Source organism: Phalacrocorax aristotelis, chromosome 3 (assembly GCF_949628215.1).
Source record: "Phalacrocorax aristotelis chromosome 3, bGulAri2.1, whole genome shotgun sequence".
In the NCBI taxonomy this organism is placed as follows: domain Eukaryota; kingdom Metazoa; phylum Chordata; class Aves; order Suliformes; family Phalacrocoracidae; genus Phalacrocorax; species Phalacrocorax aristotelis.
This window is the reverse complement of record NC_134278.1, coordinates 28,833,919-28,858,404: the sequence shown is the minus strand read 5'-3', so window position 1 is coordinate 28,858,404 and position 24,486 is coordinate 28,833,919. Positions and strand designations below refer to the sequence as shown.

General features: G+C 39.1%; 1 protein-coding gene across 4 annotated transcripts in view; it reads left to right on the top strand.

Moving 5' to 3' along the window:
* The window catches only part of KHDRBS2 (KH RNA binding domain containing, signal transduction associated 2), a 369,498-nt gene that overhangs the window by 246,567 nt on the left and 98,445 nt on the right, over positions 1 to 24,486 (top strand). For all 4 annotated transcript variants that reach the window (XR_012659538.1, XR_012659539.1, XM_075087030.1 and 1 more), the window contains exon 6: positions 1,800 to 1,995. Coding sequence is in view for 2 of the 4 variants with exons in the window: in XM_075087030.1 (XP_074943131.1) it covers positions 1,800 to 1,995 (196 nt within the window). In the remaining 2 variants the exon portion in view is untranslated. The remainder of the gene's footprint in view (positions 1 to 1,799; positions 1,996 to 24,486) is intronic.

The following is a 24,486-nucleotide window of genomic DNA, read 5'->3' as shown; positions in this document are numbered from 1 at the left end:
TGGTGTTGCAGCTGATATGCTTGAGGGAAGGGATGCCATCCAGAGGAACTTAGACACTCCTGAGAAGTAGAACCTCATGAAGTCGAACAAGGCCAAGTGCAAGGTTCTACTCCTGGGTAATCACCAGAGTCAGCATAGACTGGGGGATGAAGGGATTGAGAGCAGCCCTACAGAGAAGGACTTGGGAATATTGGTAGATGAAAAGCTCAACATCACCTGGCAATGTGCACTTGCAGTCCAGAAGGCCAACTGTGTCCTGGGCTGCATAACAAGGCGCGTGGCCAGCAGATCGTGGGAGGTGATTCTGCCCCTCTACTCTGCTCTGGTGAGACCTGGAGCACTGTGTCCAGCTCTTGGGTCTCCAGCACAAGAGAGGCATGGACCTGTTAACATCCAGAGGAGCACCACAAAAATGGTCAGAGGGCTGGAGGACCTCTCCGATGAGGACAGGCTGAGAGAGTTGGGGTCATTCAGCCTGAAGAAGAGAAGACTATGGGGAAACCTCATTGTGGCCTTTCCATATATAAAGGGGGCTTATAAGAAAGATAGAGAGCATTTTTACCAAGGCCTGTAGTGGCAGGACAGGGGGCAACGATTTTAAACTGAAAGAGAATAGGTGGAGTTTGGACATAGGGAAGAAATTGTTTTCAATGAGGGTGGTGAGACACTGAACAGGTTTCCCAAATAAGTTGTGGATGCCCCATCATTGGAAGTGTTCAAGGTCAGGCTGGACAGGGCTTTGAGCAGCTTGATCTAGTTAAAGATGTTCCAGGCCAGGGCAGGGAGTTTGGACTAGATGACCTTTACAGGTCCCTTCCAACCCAAACCATTCTGTTATTCTATGATTCTAAAATTGGCTACTGAAACTTGTAGTAAGGTAGTGAACATCACAAGCTAGTGCTATGGGTTTCACTGTTTCAGCAGGGAATAAGCCACAGCTCATACTGCTGTGGGAGACCTGAGTTCCACTCACAACTCTGGATCTGGGTGTCACGCATGGTTGTAGCCGGCACTCACAGTCTTCAGAAGGGGCAACGCACTCAGGAGCATACTGCTCTGAAACAAAACTCACAGATTGCTTCTCTGATATATCCCCCTTCTGGTTTGTCATATGGTATAGTTACAAGAACCTCTTTTTAACCAGTAACAGCTTCGTCTGACTTAGCCATTAGTACAGCAAGGTGGATATAGCATAAAGGGAAGGATACTAAACCTCTCTGTGCCTGTCTGTATGTGCTGTTCTCTCTGCACAATGGGGGGAAGCAGAATCCCATGCTACTCTTCCTTTGTGCTGAACTAAATTAGACAGGAAGAAAAGTTCTTACTCTCCCTTTATACTCTTGCTCTACTTTCACTTGCAAGTTTCTGCCATCCTGTGTCATCTTCTGCAAATCAGTTTCTCCCAGCCACCAATAAACACAAGAATGAGAGTGATGACTGGTCTTGTAAAATAGTTTGAAAGCAAGAGAAGAAGTTCCTCACTTTCTTCTTCCTCTAGAACTACTTTGGAGTAACTCTGCAACTCCATGAGTTACAATAATCCATAATTTCATTAGTACAAGCAACATGAGGATTAGGTGTAAAAGGCATTGGATGGCTTAAAAATAATGCCTTTCCATAATAAGAGTTCTGCCTGAGATATTGCCTAAAAGTGCTTGACTTTGTAGCCGCCAAAACCCCAGAGTTATACTGTATTTTAAATAGCAGTAAAAATATGAGAGCCTTTAACATGGAGTAACATTTGCATGCACTGTCTTGCCATACACACCAAAGTGACCACTCCTTTTTGCTCTCCCCAGGGGACGTGGGGGTGCGATTCCTCCACCCCCACCCGGACGAGGTGCTCAAGCACCCAGAGGAGCACCAGTGACCCGTGGAGCCCTTCCCGTCCCACCAGTGGCAAGGGGCGTGCCCACTCCTCGAGCAAGGGGTGCCCCTGCTGTCCCAGGCTACAGACCACCCCCACCACCTGCACACGAGGCCTATGAAGAATATGTAAGTAACCACATACATACATTCATAGCAGATGTGAGCCAAACCCCGTGGTGAATATCAGGTGCCTCTGAGCTGGAAGACTCCAGGCCAATAATCCCTCTATCTCTGCTACTTACCTCCTGCTGCTAAATTACAGTCTGGGTGATGTAGTGTGTCTGCAGGCCTGTGTTTTGGGTGATGTGGGTTTGTAGAATTGTTCGCAGCTTAGTTTTGGATATGAGAAAGACATGCTGATTAGCTCTCAGGGCATCGCAAAAGAGCAATACAGATATTTAAAAGACTATATTAGAACTAAAAGTAATTCATGACTGTTGGCAAGTTCTTAGGAATAACATATTATATCCTTTGTGAGAAAATAAGGGGGTTGTTTTGTTCTTCTGGATCCTTTTTATTACATATAAGTATATATATTTGTATTCAACATTGTGTTACAAATACATAACATAGAAATTCAGGTAATTTTCATGAAAGCTGATATAATAATGTGTATTTAGCAAGGAGCATTACTAACCATCACCTTTTCTTACAAGGTGTTAAAAATATTGTGCTGTAAACATCAAAGCTTGCAAGTCATCCTCATTAATGTTCCTTCCTGGAACTATCACTGTAACAAAAGTGTTGTGGTTTAACCCCAGCCGGCAACTATGCACCACCCAGCCACTCGCTCGCTCTTCTCCGATGGGGAGGGGGAGAGAATCAGAAGGGTAAAAGTGAGAAAACCCAGGGGGTGAGATAAATACAGTTTAATAAGAAAAGCAAAAGCTGTGCACAAGCAAAGCAAAACAAGGAATTCATTCGCTACTTCCCACGGGCAGGCAGGTGTTCAGCCATCTCCAGGAAAGTAAGGCTCTGTCATGTATAATGGTAACTTGGGAAGACAAATGCCATCACTCCAAACATTCCCTGCTTCCTTCTTCCCCCAGCTTCATATACTAAGCATGACATCATAAGGTATGGAATAATCCCTTTGGTCAGTTGGGGTCAGCTGTCCCAGCTGTGCCCCCTCCCAGCTCCTTGTGCACCCCAGCCTGCTCGCTGCTGGGGTGGGGTGAGAAGCAGAAAATGCCTTGACTCTGTGTAAACGCTGCTCATCAGTAGCGAAACATCCCTGTGTTATCAACACTGTTTCCAGCACAAATACAAAATATAGCCCCATAGTAACTACTATGAAGAAAATTAACTCTATCACAGCCAAAACCAACATATTCTCCACCCCTTATTCCATACCATTTACATCATGCTCAGGTCTCACACTATCCATTACATCCTCCTTAACCACCACCACCCATCCCATCATTTGATATAATACACAGATGTCATTCCCTTAGTCTATGGACCACCCTGTGCAATGTCTGTAAAATGTCCACAAAATGTTCGATGAGTTCATTTAGCCCGTGACTTTGGGCCCATCTGTTCTGGTAGTCACTCAGGACAGGAGAGGTGGCGTGTTGTGTGGAATTCCTGGGCACCAAAGCCAGCTCAGGTCAGTGCTGCACTTGCACTGCTTCTTGCAAGGCTTGTCCTCAGTTGGTTCAGGTGGTTCCTCTGACATGCAACTCAATCATGGGTTACAAGAATTTAAAGGTATTTTCCATTACAATCTCTACCCCTGGTCCATTTGGACCAGACCATCGGGTTTAACATTGTAATCAACTCCTCCCCTTGCCCCTGCTCCATCTTGGACTTATCCACAGACTGCCATCCCTTAAGGGAGTACCTGATCCAAGTGGAGCCTTATCTATGAGTCACAGTCTCTCCAGGGGCACACCTGCTGCAGCGTAGACTTATCCACAGCCACAGTCGCTTTGAGGAGCACCTGTTCCAGTGTGGCCTTCTCCGTGGGCCACAATCCCTTCAGAGGTATACCTGCTGTGGCCCAGACATAACCATGGCCACAGACACTTTGAGAGGTACCTGCTCTGGTGTGGGCTTATCCGTGGCCACACATACTTCGGAGTGTCCTGCTCCCGCATGGACTCATCCACAGGTCACTGTCCCTTTGTCTCAGGTTCACACTGGAGTTCCAGCCTGTCCAGCAGAGCAGCACAGGACAGGAGCGATGCCCTGGCCATCTGCCAACCCAGGTGCCTGCCCATTGCTGTTATCAAAACATTCCCAAGCACAGCAGAGGAAGCTGATCAGCAGTACAGCTGTACAGCAAGCAGCAAAAGCAAAAAGCAGCCACTAACGAGCACTAGACTCTAAGATACAGTGAGACAAGCAAGCCCCATGGCAAGAAAGTACCATCAAATAAGATGTCTGACTTTTTCCAGCTGTGGCACATCCAAGTGTAAGATGAACATCTCATCCACTCCCTAATCCTGTCACTAGGAGAATCACTGAGAAGATACAGTATAATTGAGAAGATGCAGTTTTATTCAATTAAATATCTTCCTAGAACAAAAGAAATGAAATTGAAGTAGAAATTAATTTTTGTTGGTAAAGCTTTACTCAACCATCTGTATTTGTAAAGCAGAGATTAGATCACGGCCACTTCAAAAGAGGGACACGCATTCTGTTAATGCCAAGAGTCACAGCTGAACAACTGCTGCAAAAAAGGAGGGGAAGAAAGTCACTCTCTGTTATTATTTACCTCAACACAGTTTCCATCTTTAAATGAGATAAATGTCCTGCTGAAAAAGGAATTTAAAAAGTATACCCCTCCTTGATAGGTAGTATATTATCTTTTAGTCTCAAAATGTATGAGACCTTCCTTCCTGTGCAGAACTGCATCTTTTCCTAATCCGACAAATTCAAAACAGAACCCTGTAATATGTAAGATTAAGATTATAAATTAAGTAAATCTTTTTCTTCTTTTTTTTTTTTTTTTTATCTACAGTACTGGTAAATGTCCTAGGGTATTAAACTGTTTTTAGGGAACATTTCTTACACTGTTTCTGGATGGTAAATATACGGAAAGCAGAAGGAGAAGTTGAGGCAGCTGGATTATCAAGCTTAGGAAAGCATTCAGCCAATTCCACATCATTTTGAAGTGCTTACACTGTCAGGAGCACAAAATATACACACAATTAGAGTCAGTTTGTAATATATTATTCCAATAAAAACAAACAAATGTGCTTGTGTTTCTTATTTTGCCTACTTAGGTAGTAGCAAGAAGCATCTTGCCTTGTAGGACAAATTCAGATGTTTTGGAGATCCTTCCATCTCCTATGTCCTTTCAATATCCATATACCACAGCTGGGAATATATGGGCTTCCCCTGACTTATTGTCACACACCAGTTTGCAATGAAAATCTGTTGCCATTTTGCAAAGACTTGTAAGTGCAATCTAAATAATCTTGATATCTTATGGACTGAGAAAATAATTAAAACTATGTTGGTGTGCAGGTAGAATGAAAAGATCACTGTCATATATCTATATGTGAATTTGTAAATTATACTGTAGGGGAAAATATTTTTAATTTTGCAGGAAATAATCAACACAGTTTTTCTTTCCAAATAAACCACTACATCACATATTTGTCTGGATACTAAAAGCAAGTGGATCTATTTGTTGACCAGCAACAAATGTCATGTGTAATTGTTGTTCTTTCACGCTGAATCCTACGGATGAAAAACTAATTTATAATGAATAATTTATCCAATTTACTTCATCTCATTTTCTGCTTGTAGGCAACCCACAAGCATATTACAATTTCTTTATGTGTTTATGTTTTTGATTTTTGACTATAGTATTTCACTCCAATTTTTCCTACTGTATGCAGGCACCATTGTTTTGATTAGTTGTGCACATGAATGCAATGTCATTTATTGTGAGTATCCATATTTTTTATTTTTGTTTGCTGCTAGAGAATATAGTTGTTTGAATGCTGAGCTGAAAGTGAACTCAAGAATAGAATAGAATGGCTGCAGCAGATTTTTTTAAATGTTTAAACAGCATTTCCTGAAAAAAAATCTTTAGATATTTGCTCAGCACTACTAATCAGAGATTGTGTTGACTGTTAGACTGTGAAACATTGAACTGTTGAAATTGGTTTGGAGAAGCATTTAAAAGTTTGGATCACTTTGTATTTATCCAATATCTAAATATTTTGAGGTTTCCTCATGGCCTTTGATAGAGTCTGTAAAAACAAGTGTCTAAAGGTTTCTCAAGAAAAGTAAAGTTTTATCATTCTGGTGAATATATTTTCACATTCAACATTTTGAATGTCAAGCCCAACCAAAGGGAAAATAATTTGGAACAACTTTCAGAAAAGAAGAGGGCTAGAGAGGAAAGGGGGAGTGAGACACCTCACACCTTTATCTTTACTTGCTTTTGAAGCAGATGCATAGCTTTTATTGGGAGCAGCATAGATAGTATCTCAGAGGAAATTCAGAAGACTACCCAGTGGAAGAGGAGGTACAGATATTAGAAGGTATATGCAAAAGGAAAGAAGTAGTTACTACATGAACCTTCCTCACGTTAAAAACAGCTCATTGTGTGTGAATTTGGATGGAGAGCTTAATTAGCAGCTGCTGTGCAGCTTCTGGGATCAGAGAGGCGTCCTGGGTTTGTAAACTGGTGAAGAAGAGTGCTCTTCAAAGTGACTAACCTTAGTTCCGTGTGACCAATCTGTACATGCTCCTCTTGTGCTGAAGGAGAGGTCCGCTAAAGTGCAGTTCAGAGAAGCAGCTTGAACTGGTCATTGTGAACCTTCCTGAGACGAAGCTTCTTTCACAAAGTTGAACTTAGCCCTTTGTCATTACTCTCTGAAGTGTAATTTTACACCTTTAATCCACAAACACCGCCATACTGAAGATGTCCCTAGCTGCTGAAATGGATTCAAAACTTTATTAAAAAACAGCCTTCTGGACCTCAGGTTCTGTTGTGGTTGTTTTTTTTTTACTGAAAACCACTCAGTGTGGTTCCCCATTAAATGCATTACGGATCATATTCCTACTCCTTCCACAAATGCAGTACACAAATTAATTTGAATTTTTGCTTAGTTGTTCTTTCCATTTGTGGCAATACATGCCACAACCACTTGGCAGCAACAGCTCAGTCTGGAACTTTTCAGGAGCACTGAGTTACCACTGAGCCATGTTGTTACACCCAGGATGCTGAAGAGCCTGTAATGGATGGGAGGGAGGACAGCAATGCCAGCAGGCTCCTCCGTTAGAACTAATGACAAGATGGCTGTTTGGAATATATCAAATGAATTTTGTAAATTAGGTTATATTCTACACTGCATTGGGCAGAGATGTTTTGGATAGAGAGAGTGGTACTGGAACTGCATTTTAATTGCCTCTTTTAAACTTACATCTTGCGCAGTTGTGGTCTGAGGTATTAGTTTTGTCTGTTAGACAGCTGATGTCCCATCTACAAATCTTACAGTGTTTCTGTATCAGTGCACCAAGATAGGAGACGGTAAATGAAAATTAGTTCAAATATTGTTTCAGTCCTGCATCATGACCTTTATGACAAGGACAATGGTAAGACTGATTTTGTGCCATTTTTTCATTACAAAGGTTAAGATTTGTTTGGTTGGACATCTACTTCTATCATCTACTCGAAATATAGTAAGGAAAATTAACACTGGTATCATCTTTACAGATTGAGGGGAGACTTCTGGAGTCTTTTCTCAACAAGAGTAAGCAACTTAAAGGCTATGGTCTTGTTGGCCACTTACAAAACAGGCAATAGACATGACTGATGGAGGTTCATGATTTATACAGAAGTCAAGAGTGAGAAGTGCTTGAGTAGATCTTCCGCTGGAAGGAGCATCCTACTGAGGCAATAAAGCCAATGTTCAGCAAGATATATTTTAATCTGAGCTTCCAGACTTTTTCACTCAAGATTAAAGCTAAATATTTGAAGGGTGCTTAACCCACATATAAGTCAAAAATACCATGGCTTTCAGATCCTGTTTTGGAAGGCATTTAACTCTAGAGCTGTATTTTTGCCTTCTGAATCAGAAGCTAGTAATGAGCTGTGCAGTGATATTTTTCTTTACATTATTTAAGAGCTGTGGTCTGCCTTGCTAAGAGGTCTAATGCGAGTCTGGAAGTGACTTAACACTTGTTCCCTTACCCCAGATGCAAAGAATTATCAAAACAGAATAAATTTGGTACTAACATACACATTGCTTTTATATTTTACTTGCATTTGCATTTTTACTCCTGGATAAGAAAGGACACTTTTTACTCCTGGGTAGGAAAGGGGACTTTTGCTCAGAATTCACTCAACTTAACATGAATACTTAGATGAGCTTCTTGTATTTACAAAGAAATATATAATTTGTTTGCAAGAAATAGGCCAGTCTGTCGAGACAGAGAGCTGGTACAGCTCCTAGGTCTAGGACAGCCAGATTAAAGAGCAATTTTAAATGCAAATATTCTTCCTCGCCTCTCATTTCACTGATCAAACCAGCCACACGCAGCTTCTTGTTATCTTCTGGAACAAGTGAAGAGCAATGCTTTTAGAAAGTCACTGGAAAAGAACCACACAATAAGATAGATTGTGCTTTTAATGTCATGCTGTTCTTCCTCTCATTTCAAGCTGTTTAAAACGAAAGCAAATGCCACATTCGACTGTTTATTCTAAGCTCAATAGTTATTTACATTTTTCAGTACTTTTCAAACAAACTGAGACAACTATGCTCATGTTTACTCAGTACAAACCTAGACAATGAAAAGACTGACAATAAGAGGCATTTTTTCACACTTCAACATTTTAAACAGAATAATCAACATTTACATGTGACTGTGATCCCCAAAATTGTGGTTGCAGAGGCTTCGTTTAATATTTTGAACTGGAACTCATAGGGCTTTTAAATCCATTCTGTCTGCCACTTCTGAATGTAGATGGAAACTGTGTATAAACACATGCACTTCCTCTTCATGAAATGTTTGCACCTGTGTTAGTGCTTTAATGAATATGTTAAAGTTAGCAATTGGTATTTGATTCTGCTACTTCTGAAGTCCATTCCTGTAATCCGAGTAAGACATTCTCAGTGAGAGTCAGGCCCAGACAACTAAGATGACATGTTCCAAACCTTAAAAGACTGAAATATACTGGATATAATGACAGTCAAAGAAGATTATTTTAAGTTTGGGTTTTTTTTTCTAAATTGGTATTTCCAAGTTTTAAGATGTATCACTAATTTATTTCTGTGCCTCTTGGATGAAAAAAAAAATCAATGAAGAATGTTCTGCGACTAAAGACCATTTGAATAAAGCTGGAATTATAGACATGGGAATCTGCATGGCTGAACAACATATTGATTAAGTATGATTGATTACCTATTTATGCCCAAGGCACTTAGAAAAAGAGCTAAGCTATATTCAACTTATATATGCTGTGACTTGAAAAATCAAATTTTATTTTTACCATAATAGCGATAAACAGGATAATGTTTATATTATCTGAAAGACCCCATTGAGCTTTATAAGAATACTGTGAATTATGTTCTCGTGAAGGTAGAGTGGATTTTTCTGTTAGTTATTCAAACTTTGGAGAATTTGGTCCGTCAATAGTATAAATATATTTATTGTGAAAAAATCCAGCAACATAAATACAAAATAAAAGCAGTAAGCAACTTTTTCATGTTTTTCTAAGAGCAAAAACCACAGTCAGCATTAAACCTTCAGTGTCTGGGAACCTGCAGTTCTAGAGTATTTTGCTTACCTGTGCAGACTGTAGTTTGGGACTTATTCTTATAGATGATATCTGAATAAATCAGGCTTGCCCCATGAAATGAAAGGAACTGTCCTGAGAGCAATGCATCAATAAATGTGAATACTGCTTTCAGATTCATCACTGCTGTGAACTTCTAACAAATTGATAACGTGCTCTAAAGTAGACTTTATTATATAATTTTCTTGTTTTGACTTGATTGTAATAATCTAAACTTTACTTATAAAATATATAAAACACTAGGACTTACTTATAAATGTTACAGAAAGATTTTGTGGAGGATAAGCTCTTCTGTCATCCTCTTCATGCTCTCCTTACTTGGCAAAAATAATTCTCTCCTTGACATTAGTTATCAAGTTTTCAGTTCAAAATTATCTTCTATGCTAGGCACAGTATAAAAGAAAATGCTGATGCAGCTGAACATGGTTTAGTATTATAAATTATGTTAATACAACTACAACGTAATAAATATTTATATTTGTTCTACAGAGATCTAAGTGAAGGGCATCTCTCAACTGATCATCCAGCCGCCTTCATATGGTCCTTAAATATTCATGGTGTATGTGGTTATATTCATAACATCCTACATAGAAAGTATACCGAATATTCCCCATAGAGACAGAATCTGTCTGCATCATGCAAGCACAGAGTCACAGAACGGTAGGGGTTGGAAGGGACCTCTGGAGATCATCTCATCCAACCCCCCTGCTTGAGCAGGCACACCCAGAGCAGGGGGCACAGGAACACATCCAGGCGGGTTTTCAATGTCTCCAGAGAAGGAGACTCCACAACCTCCCTGGGCAGCCTGTTCCACTGCTCTGTCACCCTCACAGGAAAGAAGTTTTTTCTCATGTTTAGCTGGAACTTCCTGTGTTCCAGCTTGTGCCCATTGCCCCTTGTCCTGTCTTTGGCCACCACTGAAAAGGGTCCAGCCCCATCCTCTTGACACCCACCCTTCAGGTATTTATAGGCACTGATAAGATCCCTCCTCAGTCTTCTCCAGGCTAAACAAACCCAAGTCTCTCAGCCTTTCCTTGTAAGCGAGATGCTCCAGTGCCCTGATCATCTTGGTAGCTCTCCGCTGGACTTGGTCAAGCAGTTCCCTGTCTTTCTTGAAGTGGGGAGCCCAGAACTGGACAAAATACTCCAAATGCAGTCTCACCAGGGTGGAGTAGAGGGTGAGGATAACCTCACTCGACCTGTTGGCCACACTGCTTTTTATGCATCCCAGGATACAGTTGGCCTTCTTGGCCACAAGGGCACATTGCTGGCTCAGGGTCACCTTGCTGTCCACCAGCACTCCTAGGTCCTTCTCAGCAGAGCCACTTTCCAGCAGGTCAGCCCCCAGCCTGTACTGGTGCATGGGGTTGTTCCTCCCCAGGTGCAGGACCTTGCACTTGCTCGTGTTGAATTTCATGAGGTTCCCCTCAGCCCACCTCTCCAGCCTGTCCAGGTCTCGCTGAATGGCAGCACAGCCTTCTGGTGTATCAGCCACTCCCCCCAGCTTGGTATCATCTGCAAACTTGCTGAGGGGACACTCTATCCCATCATCCAGGTCATCGATGAAATATTGCACAGGACGGGACACAGCACAGGCCCCTGGGGAACACCACTAGTGACAGGCCTCCATCCAGACTCTGCCCTGTTGATCACAACCCTCTGAGCTCTGCTGTTCAGCCAGTTCTCTGTCCACCTCACTGTCCTCTCATCTAACCCACACTTCCAGTGCACCATTTGGTCATTAAACAGTGTGATTGTTCAGAGGCCTGTACCAAAAATACTCGTCTGCTGTCACAACTTGTCACTTGGCTATTTATCTGGTAGAGAACAGTCTTGGTTGGTACAAAATAACTCCATAGGTATTTGCTGGCTAAACATTGTCATGTGACTGTATCTCAACCCATGTTATCATTTTTATGACAGGTTGCAAAGGTGCGTTATAAACTTTTTACTATATATAAACTCATACAAACTTAGAGAATTGCTGATAAAACTTGGGACAAGTCCAGTTTAATTAGAGTTGAGAGTTTGGTTACTGTGTGAATTCAGCTCCAATAGAAGACTTGGGTTTTCACATCTCAAAGTTTCTTATCCAGATTTAGTCCACCGAGGTACTAAAAAGTTTAGTAATTTTGAACTGCAAGGTTCATCATGACTGGTGAGTTCCTGGGGAGCCAGACACATACGAAGTCAGTGGTAATGAGAAAAGAGCAGTGCAGGCTGCTGTTTCTTGCAGTCTGGTAAGTGCAGAGACTTCATCTGTGCCAGGCAATTACAGAAGCTTCGAGTTCTGGTTTCAGGAAAGGCTCTGGGTGATAAGATGCCATGGCATTTGGCATTATCACACCAGCCTTGCCTCCAGCATACTGGTCTTACTGATGTGTTTTTCGGTCTAGCCTTTTGGTAAAGTCATATTAGTGAGTTTTTATTATAGTAGATAAACAGAGTGCTCTTTATATCAATAGATTGTGTGTACAGCCAACAGAGTACTTCTGTTTTGCGTATTATCTTTATTTATTAGGAATTTTCACTGGAGCTAAAACATGAGCTTTATTAATATAGTAAAATGTACAGTTTAGGAACCATTTTATATTAATTGAAAAATTTTATGAATTGCTCCAAAATAGTATTTTAGTTTTACTGCAATTTTAACAACATATATATTAAAAATACTTGTTGCAGAAAGCTTTCATCACAATTCATCTATGTTCTTCCCTTCAGTACATTTGTGACGTTGTCATCTTGCAAAATATACTTCTGCATGAAACTGCAGAGATAGATATTTAGCAACTGCACTTAAAATCAAAGGCAAGCATTACAGACCACAGTTCTGTTTCATTCTTTGGCTGATGGGCCTTTTAGCCAGTTGTCTCTATCCATACAGTTAATGCTTACTCAGGATAATTGAAAAAGAGGATTTGTATTTGGTGCAATAAAAGGCCTGAAAAGTAGTCTTACATGCCTATAACCTTTTTTCCCCCATTATGTTCAGTGCATTTGCAACTCCGAATTTCAGTTATACAGAGGAAGGAAAAGGTATATGCTAGAGGAATTATCTCATGTATTTGGGTGCAGAAGCACCTGTCCAGCAATATGCCTGTTCTTTCTGGGTATTTAAGGGAGGCTCAAATATATATGTGAGCCTAGATTTTCATACACATAAGAATGCATATATATACCTGGTATGTATATTGTTATAGACCAAGCTGGCTCAAGCTGTGCCTTGGATTCAGGCCATCTGCAGACACATGGCAGCAATTGCTTCCCCAGAGGCAGCATGTGTATGCCCTGTTATCTACTGCTTCTGGGAGGAGGAGGGTTTATGTCTCTCCAGCTGCCTTAGCATTTCCAGTAAATCTTTGCTCTGATATAGAGATACATGCTTACATTCTGTTATGGATATGCATATATGTTATCTATAGCTACAGCACAGGAAAATACGGTCCATTTCTTCCAGCACAACTGTTTATAAGGACTTTATATTGCACAGAGCTCCTCTGCAGCCAGAAATGTGCATGAGTAACTGTGTAAGGAATCATTCTGAAGGATCAAAGAAATAAAATCTAAAGCAGATATTTTCTTTCTTAATAATACAGTTTTGGAAAAAAAATGTAAATATAGACAATAAATAGAGAAAGGAAAAAGTTACTAGCAGATATTTAAAAGAATAGTTTTTCTTGTATAATCTGATGGGCTGGATGAAGTACACATTTTTTTTCCATCTTTAACTTCTTCAGCAGCGGTGGTATTAAAGTGACTGGGAAATTCATATGAATACCTCTTTGTTAGATAAATAGTTCAATGCTGTTCTCAGATATGCTTATTTTTAAAACAGTAAGATCAGTTAGATTTTATCAAAGGTGCAGGCTTAGTGTACCTCTTTAAACTGTAGAAAAATGTTGTGAAAATTGATCTTGTTATGAAACACAGTACCTTGAGTTTGACCTATAGGGCTCTTGGAGAGCGTAGCAATCACTAGAAGAAGGAGATGCAGTATAATGGCTCTGGGACAATAAAGCAGAAGACTAGCGATGACAAATGCTCTTTCTCCATGCAGACCTGTTTTTTCCTGATGAAATTATGGCTGCCTGCATTTTAATAGCTTCTACATCATTATAAGTGCCGTTACTCATAGACAGCTGATAGCTCTCTCTGGCTACCTGCTGTTGTTTTGTAGCTCTTGGTACGGTGTAAAAATCTGTGGAGTGCAACATCTGAAATTATAAAGAATGCAATGTTTGTTAAGTGAAATTAGATAAGAAAATACTTCGTATGTATTAGTATCATAAGAATACATTAGTATCCCAAGGGCAGACTTGCAGACATACCCCTGTACTACCCTATACAATACAGTAAAACTGCTGGGAGTTTTCTGAAGTAACATGCATTTAAAAGAAAATACATTGAAATTCAAACTATATTTCTTTCTATTTTACCAACCAGTTACCATCAATCATTCTACTTTTTGGACAGACACTGCCTGTACTATTTAACTGACACGCAGGGTTAAAATATATGATTGTTTCTTTTAAAACAAGCCTTATTTTAATAATAGATAATTCCATTTTTATTACCTGTTTGCATGTCATTCAAAAAATGGCTTCAGGTTTGGTTTGGCTTGGTTTGCTTTCATTGTCAAAATTGCTCAGGTATGTAAAAGATTACCTTCTTGTTTAAATTTTATTTAATTATCAGTAATAATTAAAAAAATAAGTGCTTTTAAACTGCAACAGAATTTTGGAAATTGGGATTTCCAAGTATTTTTGAATCAGTTAACCAGATGGTATACAAATTTTACCTCTGTCATGGGGAAAATTCCCAGAACAACAGCCTTTAGTAAACTAGTACTAATTTTACTCCAGTCTGTTGCAATCTGGATATAAGTAAACTACTAAAATTGACAGTCCTGGTGAAAGAAAATTATTATAAACAAAAAAATTAAGTGAAGGCTCTATAAATCAGGCTGTAGGGGAGATGCAGAAAGCACCTGTGTTTCGTTGCAAGTTAAATTTCACCAAATTTAAATGTGGACACTGTAGCTGAGAGGAAAAGAAAAAAAAGCAGAGAATCACAAACACAGTGGTTGAGTCCGAGTGCATCTATCAAATAAATTAGAAGCCGCAGTACTTTGGTCATTTTTTACTTTCCTTGAACAGCCCTTTCACTTTCTTGCAAGGCCACCCATCATGCAAACACCCTAAACAAATGAATCCAAAAAGTCATTCAGAGCTCTTCTAACTTATTTCTCATGAGGTAGCTGTTATATGTTGCCATTCTGGAAAAAGCAGCAGAGGTGGATTTTATGTGTAAACATAACAAAGAGCAACAAGAGCAAAAAAAAAAAAGTAATTTCCATTTTTCACTCATGTTTCATTTGTTTATTTTCTAAAGGGTAAAAAAGTGTCTCTGATGCAAGCAATTTGTCTTGTATTTGCATAGTCTTATTTTGTGTAGTGGTGGAGTGTCATTACAAGTGAGGTTACTGCATCAGATGTAGATGCAGTCAATAACTGTATGGCTGAATCAGTGGTTAATATGTGTACTATTTCTATTTCCATGCACAGTGCAGTATGAAGAGGGGGATGAGAGTGTTTTCCTCCTGCAGAATCTATTGCAGCCCGGTGTTGTGGTATCCACTTGGGTAGGAAGCATCGCGAATGAAGCTTTAAATCCCTAAAGGCAGAGGAAGAACTGAAAGTCTATCTCACATCTTGGATGAATGAAATGCTAGATAAAAAAGAGTGAAAGAACTACTTTATTCTAGATTTCTCTTTAAAAGAAAGAGATGACCTCTTGCAGAATTTTTACAGAAAATGTGTACACCTCGCCACCACAGAGGTCTCAGTGTTGAAAGCAGGACTTGCCTTCCTGCAACCTGAACAATGGCACCTAAATCTTGGAGACAATCAAGGTCTGTTTTCACCCTTTCCAAGAGGACAGCTAAAGGGCACTAAAGGGTACAGCACTGTAGGGTACCATTCCTAGGTACCAAAGTTTTCCTGTCATCATACAAGAAAGTACCTCCATCTTGGATGTACAGTATGGAATGTAAGATCCTAAATCACACAAAGTCTGCAAACAAAGCAGGCTTCTAAGTCCTAAAATTACTTCTGAAATAACTTAGGTTATTTTTTTAAAATGCCATTCATTTTTTAGAAAACTTATGGGGAAAAAATCATTCTAGCTTTAAAAAAAAGAAAAACCCTACCTATCTGCTTTGACGAGTCTATCACCTTCCTAGGAGGAAAGCAGACTGCAGTGTGGCAAGGAGGCAAGACTGTTTTGATAGACCTGACTGAATGAGGGCATTGTTGAGGTGAAATTCAGTTCTGAAAGAAAAGACTTTTAAAGGATCTGCTTTCTTTCCTCAGGACCTCAGTCAAGCTATAGACAGAGTACACGGTCATTTGTTGTTTGTGTTGGAGGAAGGAAATTGTTACAAAGAACTAAGCTTCCACTCTGGGAAATACCAATTCATCCATACCTGATCAGAATTTATATATTAGGGGATAAGCAAACAGGTCACTGGATACAGTCTGAGAAACTGATTAACATTCTGCAGAGCAGAAGTAATTAATGAAAGCTGAAAGATGTTAAAATAAACTTGCCAGCTTCAGTAACATGAGACTTTCCCTTCCTTAGCTGGGAGATGATTTTCTTGAATATTTCCTTCAAAGCTGTGTATCCGTGTTACCATGGTAAGTATGAGCGTATGAATTTGTATCACTTAGATGTTAAGTTAGGTATGATATAAAACTAGAATGTTATTTTTGGGAGAAAATTACCTTTAGTTATTATTCATGTATTTTCCATCCTCTCCAAATGATGAATGCTGACATAATAATTTGTTTGGTAAAGAACACTTTCGCTCTTCAAAAAGTGCTGCTTAATTTTACACTGTAAGTTTTATTACTGGAGGTTGACTTCTTGAACTGTCCTGAGATTTGCTGACCTTCTTAGAAAAACAAAATGAAAAATCCAAGGATATACTTTGTTTCTAACTTCAAAGCATTATGAACGTAATGCTTATTTATTTCTTGAAGCCTGCTTGATGCAGTCTAGAATTTTATGACTGCTTGATCATTTCCTTATTAAGTAAAATTCTGACAGTAACATAAAAAATGCTGTTAAAAAAAACCCAAGTGTTGTGGTAGCCTACTGCATCTGCTGAGAGGAAGAGAAAGTAGAGGCAAAGAAAATGAACCTCAGATGAACAAAACCAGCAGGATTCTCAGGATGCATACAGGTTTGCGTATATGATCTGTAAGTTGTCTAATCATCATGGTCCTCAAGAATGCATATTCAAAAAAAGAAACCCAATAAAGCAACAAACACATTGTGCTTTTAGAGATGAGGACAGTCAGCATTTTGTGATGGCAGGGGTCATGCAATTCTGTATTGCATCTCCTGAGCAGAGTTCTGAAGTACAAGCAATGTAATAAGTAAAAAAATCCATGAATACATCATTGTAAATCCAGAGTGGCTCTTCTGAAAAATGAGATGGAGATTAATGTGAGCACAGTTGTATTTCTAGGTAGAAAATTAGATATTTCAAGAAAATTACTGCTAGATGGGCTGAAGCAAGCTTTGGTCCCCTGAGATACTTCTGGTTGGGCCACCCAGCAAATTGCCGAAAAGCTTACGTTGTCTTATTCTTCTCAGCAATAGGCTTAAAAACTCTCCCATCTGGGAGCAGCAGTAACAATTTTCTGGATTTATGCAATCAATAAGGAATTCATGTAAAGCAGGTGCATGTTTTTGTGGATGGAGTTAGAAGGACAGTGGGCAGAAGCTCCTAGGTTTTGCTGTCCTTACTCCAGTAGGTTGGAAGAGGTCAAGAGACATAGGTTGGAAGAGGTCAAGAGAAGGGGGAATCTGAAATGTTATCTTTTATTTTTTTTATCTGTTATCTTTTACTCCGCATAGACTGGGGCTGCAATAGAAGCCATAGTCTTCAAAGTAACATTTCAGTATGTGCCAAGCAGGAAAGGACTTCCTTCAGGACTGTGAAGCAACTTGCTTTTTCGACATGATTTCTGAATAGACCCAGTTAGCAGGAGCAGGGTATCTCTGTCAGACAAAGCAGAAAATGTAATAGATTGACTAAATATTAGTACAATCTAGCTGTAATGGCTTGATTTATTTATTTTAATTGATATAGTGCTTCCAGGGTTTTAGATTAGCAGTTTAGATTTAAATGCACCTAAAGCAAATCACAAAAGACAAATTGACTCTTTGGATTAGAGCTGCTTGTCCTTTATAGTCCTTGGAAGGGTACAAGTACAGATAAATGCCCAACAAAAAGCCTTGTTTAAATTTTAGTAACCAACTGTCAAAGACACAGGAGCTATACTTAACCAGTCCTGGAGAAAAATCTCATCGTGTGATCTTTCAACTAAGAGGCTTATTGAACGCAACAGGAATGTAAAGATTATTCCAAAGAGTGCTGGACACTGTATGAGTTGCCCTTGTGATTTATAGCTGCAATACCTACCGTGCCCTGCATTAATTTCATGACATAACAATCTGTCAGTTCTCAAAACTATAAAGTCATCCCTTGGAGATAACTGAGTCAGCCTCACATTGATGGTCATTTCAGGACATGACTATCATTTCTTTGCGTAATAATAAAATGGTGATGTGATTTGAAATGTCGTGCTTTAGGCATAAGACTAACAATCCTATTAAACCATAATACAGACGATAGATATTGTAAGATTCTCTAAGTACTAATCTAGTCTGAAGTAATGTATTAGATCCATTTCAAAGTGGATAGATAGGAACTGACAAGGGCCCATAAGCAGCTTGGAAAAGAAATGGGATGTTGTAACCCAGTTATTTAGTGAGATGTTAAAAGTATTCACAATGATTTTTACTTGGATATGGATAACTGAAGAGTTCCAGACACCTTCAGCTGTGAAGTGCTGTGATTTTATTTATTTGTATTTAGTTAAGATTCCAGAGTTGTTTAGATAGTGTACAAATACAGGACACAAACATGCATGTTCTCCAGAGTGTTTCCATTGTGTGTGAGACCTCAATGTCATCAGCATGGGGATTGAGCGCCTTATAAGAACACATTAAATGAGCCTGATTCTTTTAAATACAAGTAATTATTTTTTACTGATGTCTACTTAAGGATGAACGTCTTTTAAACTAGTTGTATCTGATTGAGAATTTGTATGTATTTAGAGAAATTAGCAAGTCTTCTTTGCAGTTGGAGAGCAGGAGAGGAAGCTTGTGACAGCTTCATGCTGGAGCTCACTCCCTCATCTCTGTCTAGTCCCTGAGGAGTTTCTGTCTCAGGAACGGGGCAAGTTTCTTTCACCTTGTGATTTACAGCTGCAATACCACCCCTGCATGAAAGTCATGACATAATCGTATGTTGATGCTAGAAGTTCAGTTCTTCCTGATAATGGAAGTTTTCAGCCAGCCTCAGGTCAGTAGAAGATCTGTGAGATTTTTCAGTCCAGTCAGCATCTGGAATAGAAAAATCACCAGCTTTGACGCTCTCTAGAGAGAGAAAGAGAGATATATTGTAGGCTGAGGAATGAGGACGTAGGTGTTCCGTGTGGTAGTAGTTAGATTTTGCTAAGAACTGATACCTTTATGCAGATATGCCACATTATGGCATCGTATACCAGTCTTCAGGCCCGTGCTCTCACCCGGTTCAGATTAATAGTGAATACATAGCTGGGGGAGCTCAGAAACTATGATATTCTCAACTCAGAGTATACTGATGTCTATGCACAGGATGTGTTAGGCTATCAGATACACTTGTAATAGTCTTTAACAAAGCGACAAGAAGTTTCTTACAGAAGGATAAATTCTATTGAACTTTTCATTTTGAGAAAGATGGGTTTTTAATAAAAGTTATTACTCAAGTAGTTGGGAATGCAATGAAAATACACTCAGGCCTCTATTCACAAATTGTCTTAATATTGTCTAATCATTGAGGTGCTTCCTGCACACCTGCACTTTCTGTGAGTCATATACTCTGCACATGAAAGTTATTAGCATAATGTCTGACTCTTTAAAAATGTGTTTATATTAAGTGCATAGATTTTCTTTTTTGGGCAAATAACCACAATATGGGTAATGAACAATTTGTATCTGCAGTTAATTTTTTAAAAGGCAAAACAGAAACTAATAGCTATACACTTGATATTTTTCATTGCAGGCTTACTGCTACCATACAATTTTTCCTTCACGGTAGATTTCTGAGAACAAAAATACAAGGGTAGTCTTTGTTCCAGACATACACAATAAATATTGCTGATTCATGCAGCACACTACTATCTGGATGCTGATCCTCTTGATCTGCTTGGGCTGGATTTATTCTTGGTACTGCTGACTTCACTAAAAAGCCACTTCATGTTGTGGGTGAGACAGAAAATTCAGTCATGCCCCAATCCCACCTTTTTCAGATTTTTGTTTCAACTCCTCTGTTCTCACCCAGAAGCTTGCTACTCCAAATTATAGATGGTGTCTCTTTTGGCTTATTCAGAAGTCTCTTCTGAATCCCTGACTTGTGTCTGCAAGTTGCAGTTTGTAGACAGTATGTCATCACTGTCATGATGAATATGGTGTTAAAAAGCACATTCGTCTAGCCAGAAGAGACTTTTCAGTAAGGTACGTAGAAGATTCTACAAGTAGATCTTGGTATCAGAGGAGCTTACAGTGAGAAGAAAAATAGCCCAAAAAACAAATATACCTTTTGTATTCCATTCTCTTGATTACCTATCCAAACCCATAGAATTAACACTGTAGTTATCATGCATTATTTATATGGCACGGTAGGCACTTTGAAACATACATTAAAGCAAAGCTTGAGCCAAGACATGTACATTCTAAAACGTGCGGACCAGTGGCTGAGGGTGAGAAAGGCGAGTGAAAGCTCACTGCTATCAATGTGTATCAGGGTCCAGTCCTTAAGGAATTTATTTTGGAAGGATGGTTGGTTGAAAAGTTGATACAAAAGAGCCAAGAAATCTCAAACATCTTGCAACAAGTAAATCCAACTTATGCACGTAACTTTTAGTCTTCAGTTTTTAAAAAGTCTCTTAGGAATTAACTTTTTAAAAAGTCTCTTCAAGGAATCTGTTCACCAAACACTGGGCCCAAAGTTGCTTTATTCCTATATTTTAAATTGTGGTGTTTTTTTTTTAATTAAAGACAGCTCTCCCTATACCCTGAACTTTCACAGATCTTAGATCTAAATTGAAGAGAAGCTTCTGGTTCTGAACGTCTCTGGTTATAGACAAAATCATTAAAAAGGAAAGCTAGTTCTAGTGAATTGGTAATGATCATAACTTTAACATCTGCATATTCCTGTAGAATTGTCTCTTCTTGCACTGAAAAGAAAGGCTAATGTCAACACCGCAGTTATTTCACAAACTGTTTTCCCCCATTTGCACCTCAGCTAGATGCAAACCCCCATCCTTTTCTGTATGAAAATACACAAAGGTAAACTCATGAAGCAGCAGAAACCTAATAGAAAAGTTAGTCATCTTCAATCTGTCCAGCAGATGCCTTTTCAGTTTACTTGAAAATCAGGTCTGTAGCTAAAATTATATAATAAAGTAGAAAATAAATGAAAGGAAGGGAACATTGAAAATATTGCTCAAAATATTAAAGAGGAGACAGAAAATTTGGGGTTGTATCTCGGGGATTGAAATCTTCAACAAAGAATAAGATTTAGAATTCAAAATTAGGATTTCACAGTTCTCAGTATTTGACCTGGACTTCAGCCTGCTCATATTTCAGTCAGTACTACAACAGCACGCTAAACGAGTCATTAAAAGGAAAACCGTACAAAAGAAGGTGGTTTGTTCATCAGTCATTTTGTTGTGTTTCTGTAACACTGGCAAAGAATAAAGGTCATTTTTATGAGAAACACTTGCTCCCAAAACACTTAGTATTCTGTATGGACTTACTATGCAGTATTATCAAATCACATTAGATTGCATAAACTTTTCTGCAGTGTAATCAAATGGAAAAAATTACAGATGCAGTGCATCAGATTTGTTTCACAAGAGCAGTTTTTATATCTTGCAAGCAATGACATATGCTGAGAGCCATACTGTTTCCAGCTTGTGAGGCAGCACTGTTTTTTCCTGAGAATTATTCTGTTTCCTAAAACTGCAGCAAACAGATATTTCAAGAAGCGTACAGTTGCAAGACTATCTCAGACTGTTTTTGCATCCATACAAATTATGCATTCACTGATAGTGTTTTGAAAGAGAATCAGCAAGAATAAAATAAACCTGCAGACTGTACTATTTTCTAGCATCTGAAAAGAAAGTGCTAGAATACATCTTGAGTAGGCAGTGGACCAGCTTTTTTATTCTGGATTTGAATTGGTACAAGTGTACTGAATCAGATTTAGGCAACACAAAGAACCTGAAGGAGATCTTGCAGCAAGAGAAGAAAAGAGACGTGAGGGAGCTATTAAAGTAAGATAAAGAAAACAGATGATGAAAGCAAGCAAAGGAAGCAAACTTGAGTTTTCAGAAAAAAAAATGTAAAGATGGTGTTGAAATAAAGGAATGAAGCTTCAGGAAAGACAAGCATTTGGAACAGTGGAATAACATGACTCTGTGTGACAGAGAGAGATTAAAAGCCCAGCTGAAAGAATGAGAGCAAAGCAACAAACCCCGCTATGCTTATATTGAGGAACAAGGGTCACTCTTAAAGAGAAGAGAACCAAAGAAGCGGGGTGGAGGAAAGATTGGAGAGGAGGAGTGCAGGGGATAAGAAGTTGTGAGTACAGAAAAATAAGAAACTATAGACATTGAAAGACTGAATTCTTTCGATACCAAATAAAGTTCAGTGGGTACCAAAGGACTTGGCATGTTGGCAAATCATGCCTGAAGGGGGGGGGGGGATTTTGTTATTTTATCTGATTCTCCCTTTTCACTCGCTCTGGTTTCTGGTACTGTCTTCTTGCACTCTTGCCTTGTCAGTGTAGACCAGGTCAGGACTGACCAGCTACTCTTCTCCCTCTGTCGACTGCAGACACAGTGTCCATTAGCTTAACCTCAGGACAGGGCTGGCCATCTGCACATGTGTTGTAAAACATATCTGAACAAGACTGGTCAGCTGTTCATAACGGACGATACCTAGCACAATTCCTCTGAATGGGCATTTCTGAAATATATGAAGTTCAGTGGTTCAATCAACCTGATGCTTTGCAGAATGTCTCCTAACAGCCAAAACCTTGCAGGACCAGGGCTTATATTACTGAAAAATTGAAGCCGTGATGCATTATGGGGTTGTACATCTTTCTCTCCATCTTTTTCACATCAGGAAAGACCAGCAAAATCCCAAACTGCATTTTTCTCAAAATTCAAAAATTAAACAAACACACCTTCACACTATATCTGATACACATTTCTAATGTTAGAAACACCATGAAATTCTTCTTCTGGAGATGTGGGCTCTTCTTTTGGGCTGAGGACAGTAGTTTGTCCAGGATTATTAGCAACTAATTGTTCATTGGGCTTGAGAATTTTTGGATTATTTTCCTGGAATATTTTAGTAGGCCATTGTTTTTTTCATTAGACCCATCTCCCATCAAATTTCAAAAATACATCCTTTTGTGAAGTTATAATTTATGATGTCAATATGAATGAGATGCTCCCTTTCTAACTTGTCACCAGGCAACAGTTTAGACTACCCATTCACTTAAATCTATTTGGGTATGACTATTTTGAATAGCCAGATATAGTTCTTTCTCAAAACATACCAGTTTCATCAAAAACTGATTTCTCTTGAGCTCAAACTCTAGAACCATCTGTAACCACTGTCTTACAAACTGTTGGGCCTGGCTAAAGAAAGGCTTATTAAAAAGACCATCAATTAAATACTTAAAACTGGCTTAATATAGGTTGACCTTCAGATATTTTCCTCTGGTACAAGAAAGTGCAATGAATGAATCTGCTTGCTTGTTGTTGTTTTCAGCTCCGTGAAGGTTGTTGGTGTGATTTGAAAAGTATCCATTGTTGCTTGTCACATCAATTGACCATATTTCCTGGCCTTTGTGCTTAACACCCCAAATGTATGCATTATGTACGAACCATTCATGTGGAATTTATTGGTCTGTTATAGAATTTTGAAAACTTCATGTGCACTCTCTGATATTCATTTATCAAGCATGTCATCCTCCCACTTCCAGCACTAACCAACTTGATGTTAAATGTTTTTTGCCTTGTCTTCAAACCAATATCTGAGATCAGTTAATGGCTAATGTGGGAGGCAACTTGCAGAAACTTACAGAGTTTCATGACATTTTTATTTATGTATTTTAACAAAGTGGCACAACTATAATCTGGATTACTTCAATATCTGCTAGGGAGCTATAACACAGACACAAAATGCAAATTGAAGAATCTAAAGGGTAAAACAAAGCTAGTTTAGTAAGGGTCAACATATGTCAAGAAAGGTTGCAAACATCTTCCTCCTTCCTAAACAGTTCTAGTACTAGTAATCACACAAAATCCCAATGCATGGAAGCAACCTTTGAACAATTAACAATTTTATTCTGTTCTTTTATGTGCAATTTAGCCCTGTGAGCATCATTTGTTTCTAGGGGCACTTTACTCCCACCAGCATCTCTGTTTTCCAGTTACTTATACCAACCAGCAGTAGGAGTGGCAGAATAAAGTAGCACTAGAGCAAGATAAGTGAGGTCTAACCTGCTGTTCTGCTGGGCTTACTTTCAACACTTACTTGCAATACTAAATATTCTGATCTGAACTTGCAAATCCTATTTGGATGTGGTTGCATGTATTTAAATTCTGGAGCCTTTGAGCCAGTAGGAGAATATTCTGCTGGTGCTTTGAGTCATCTGAAGC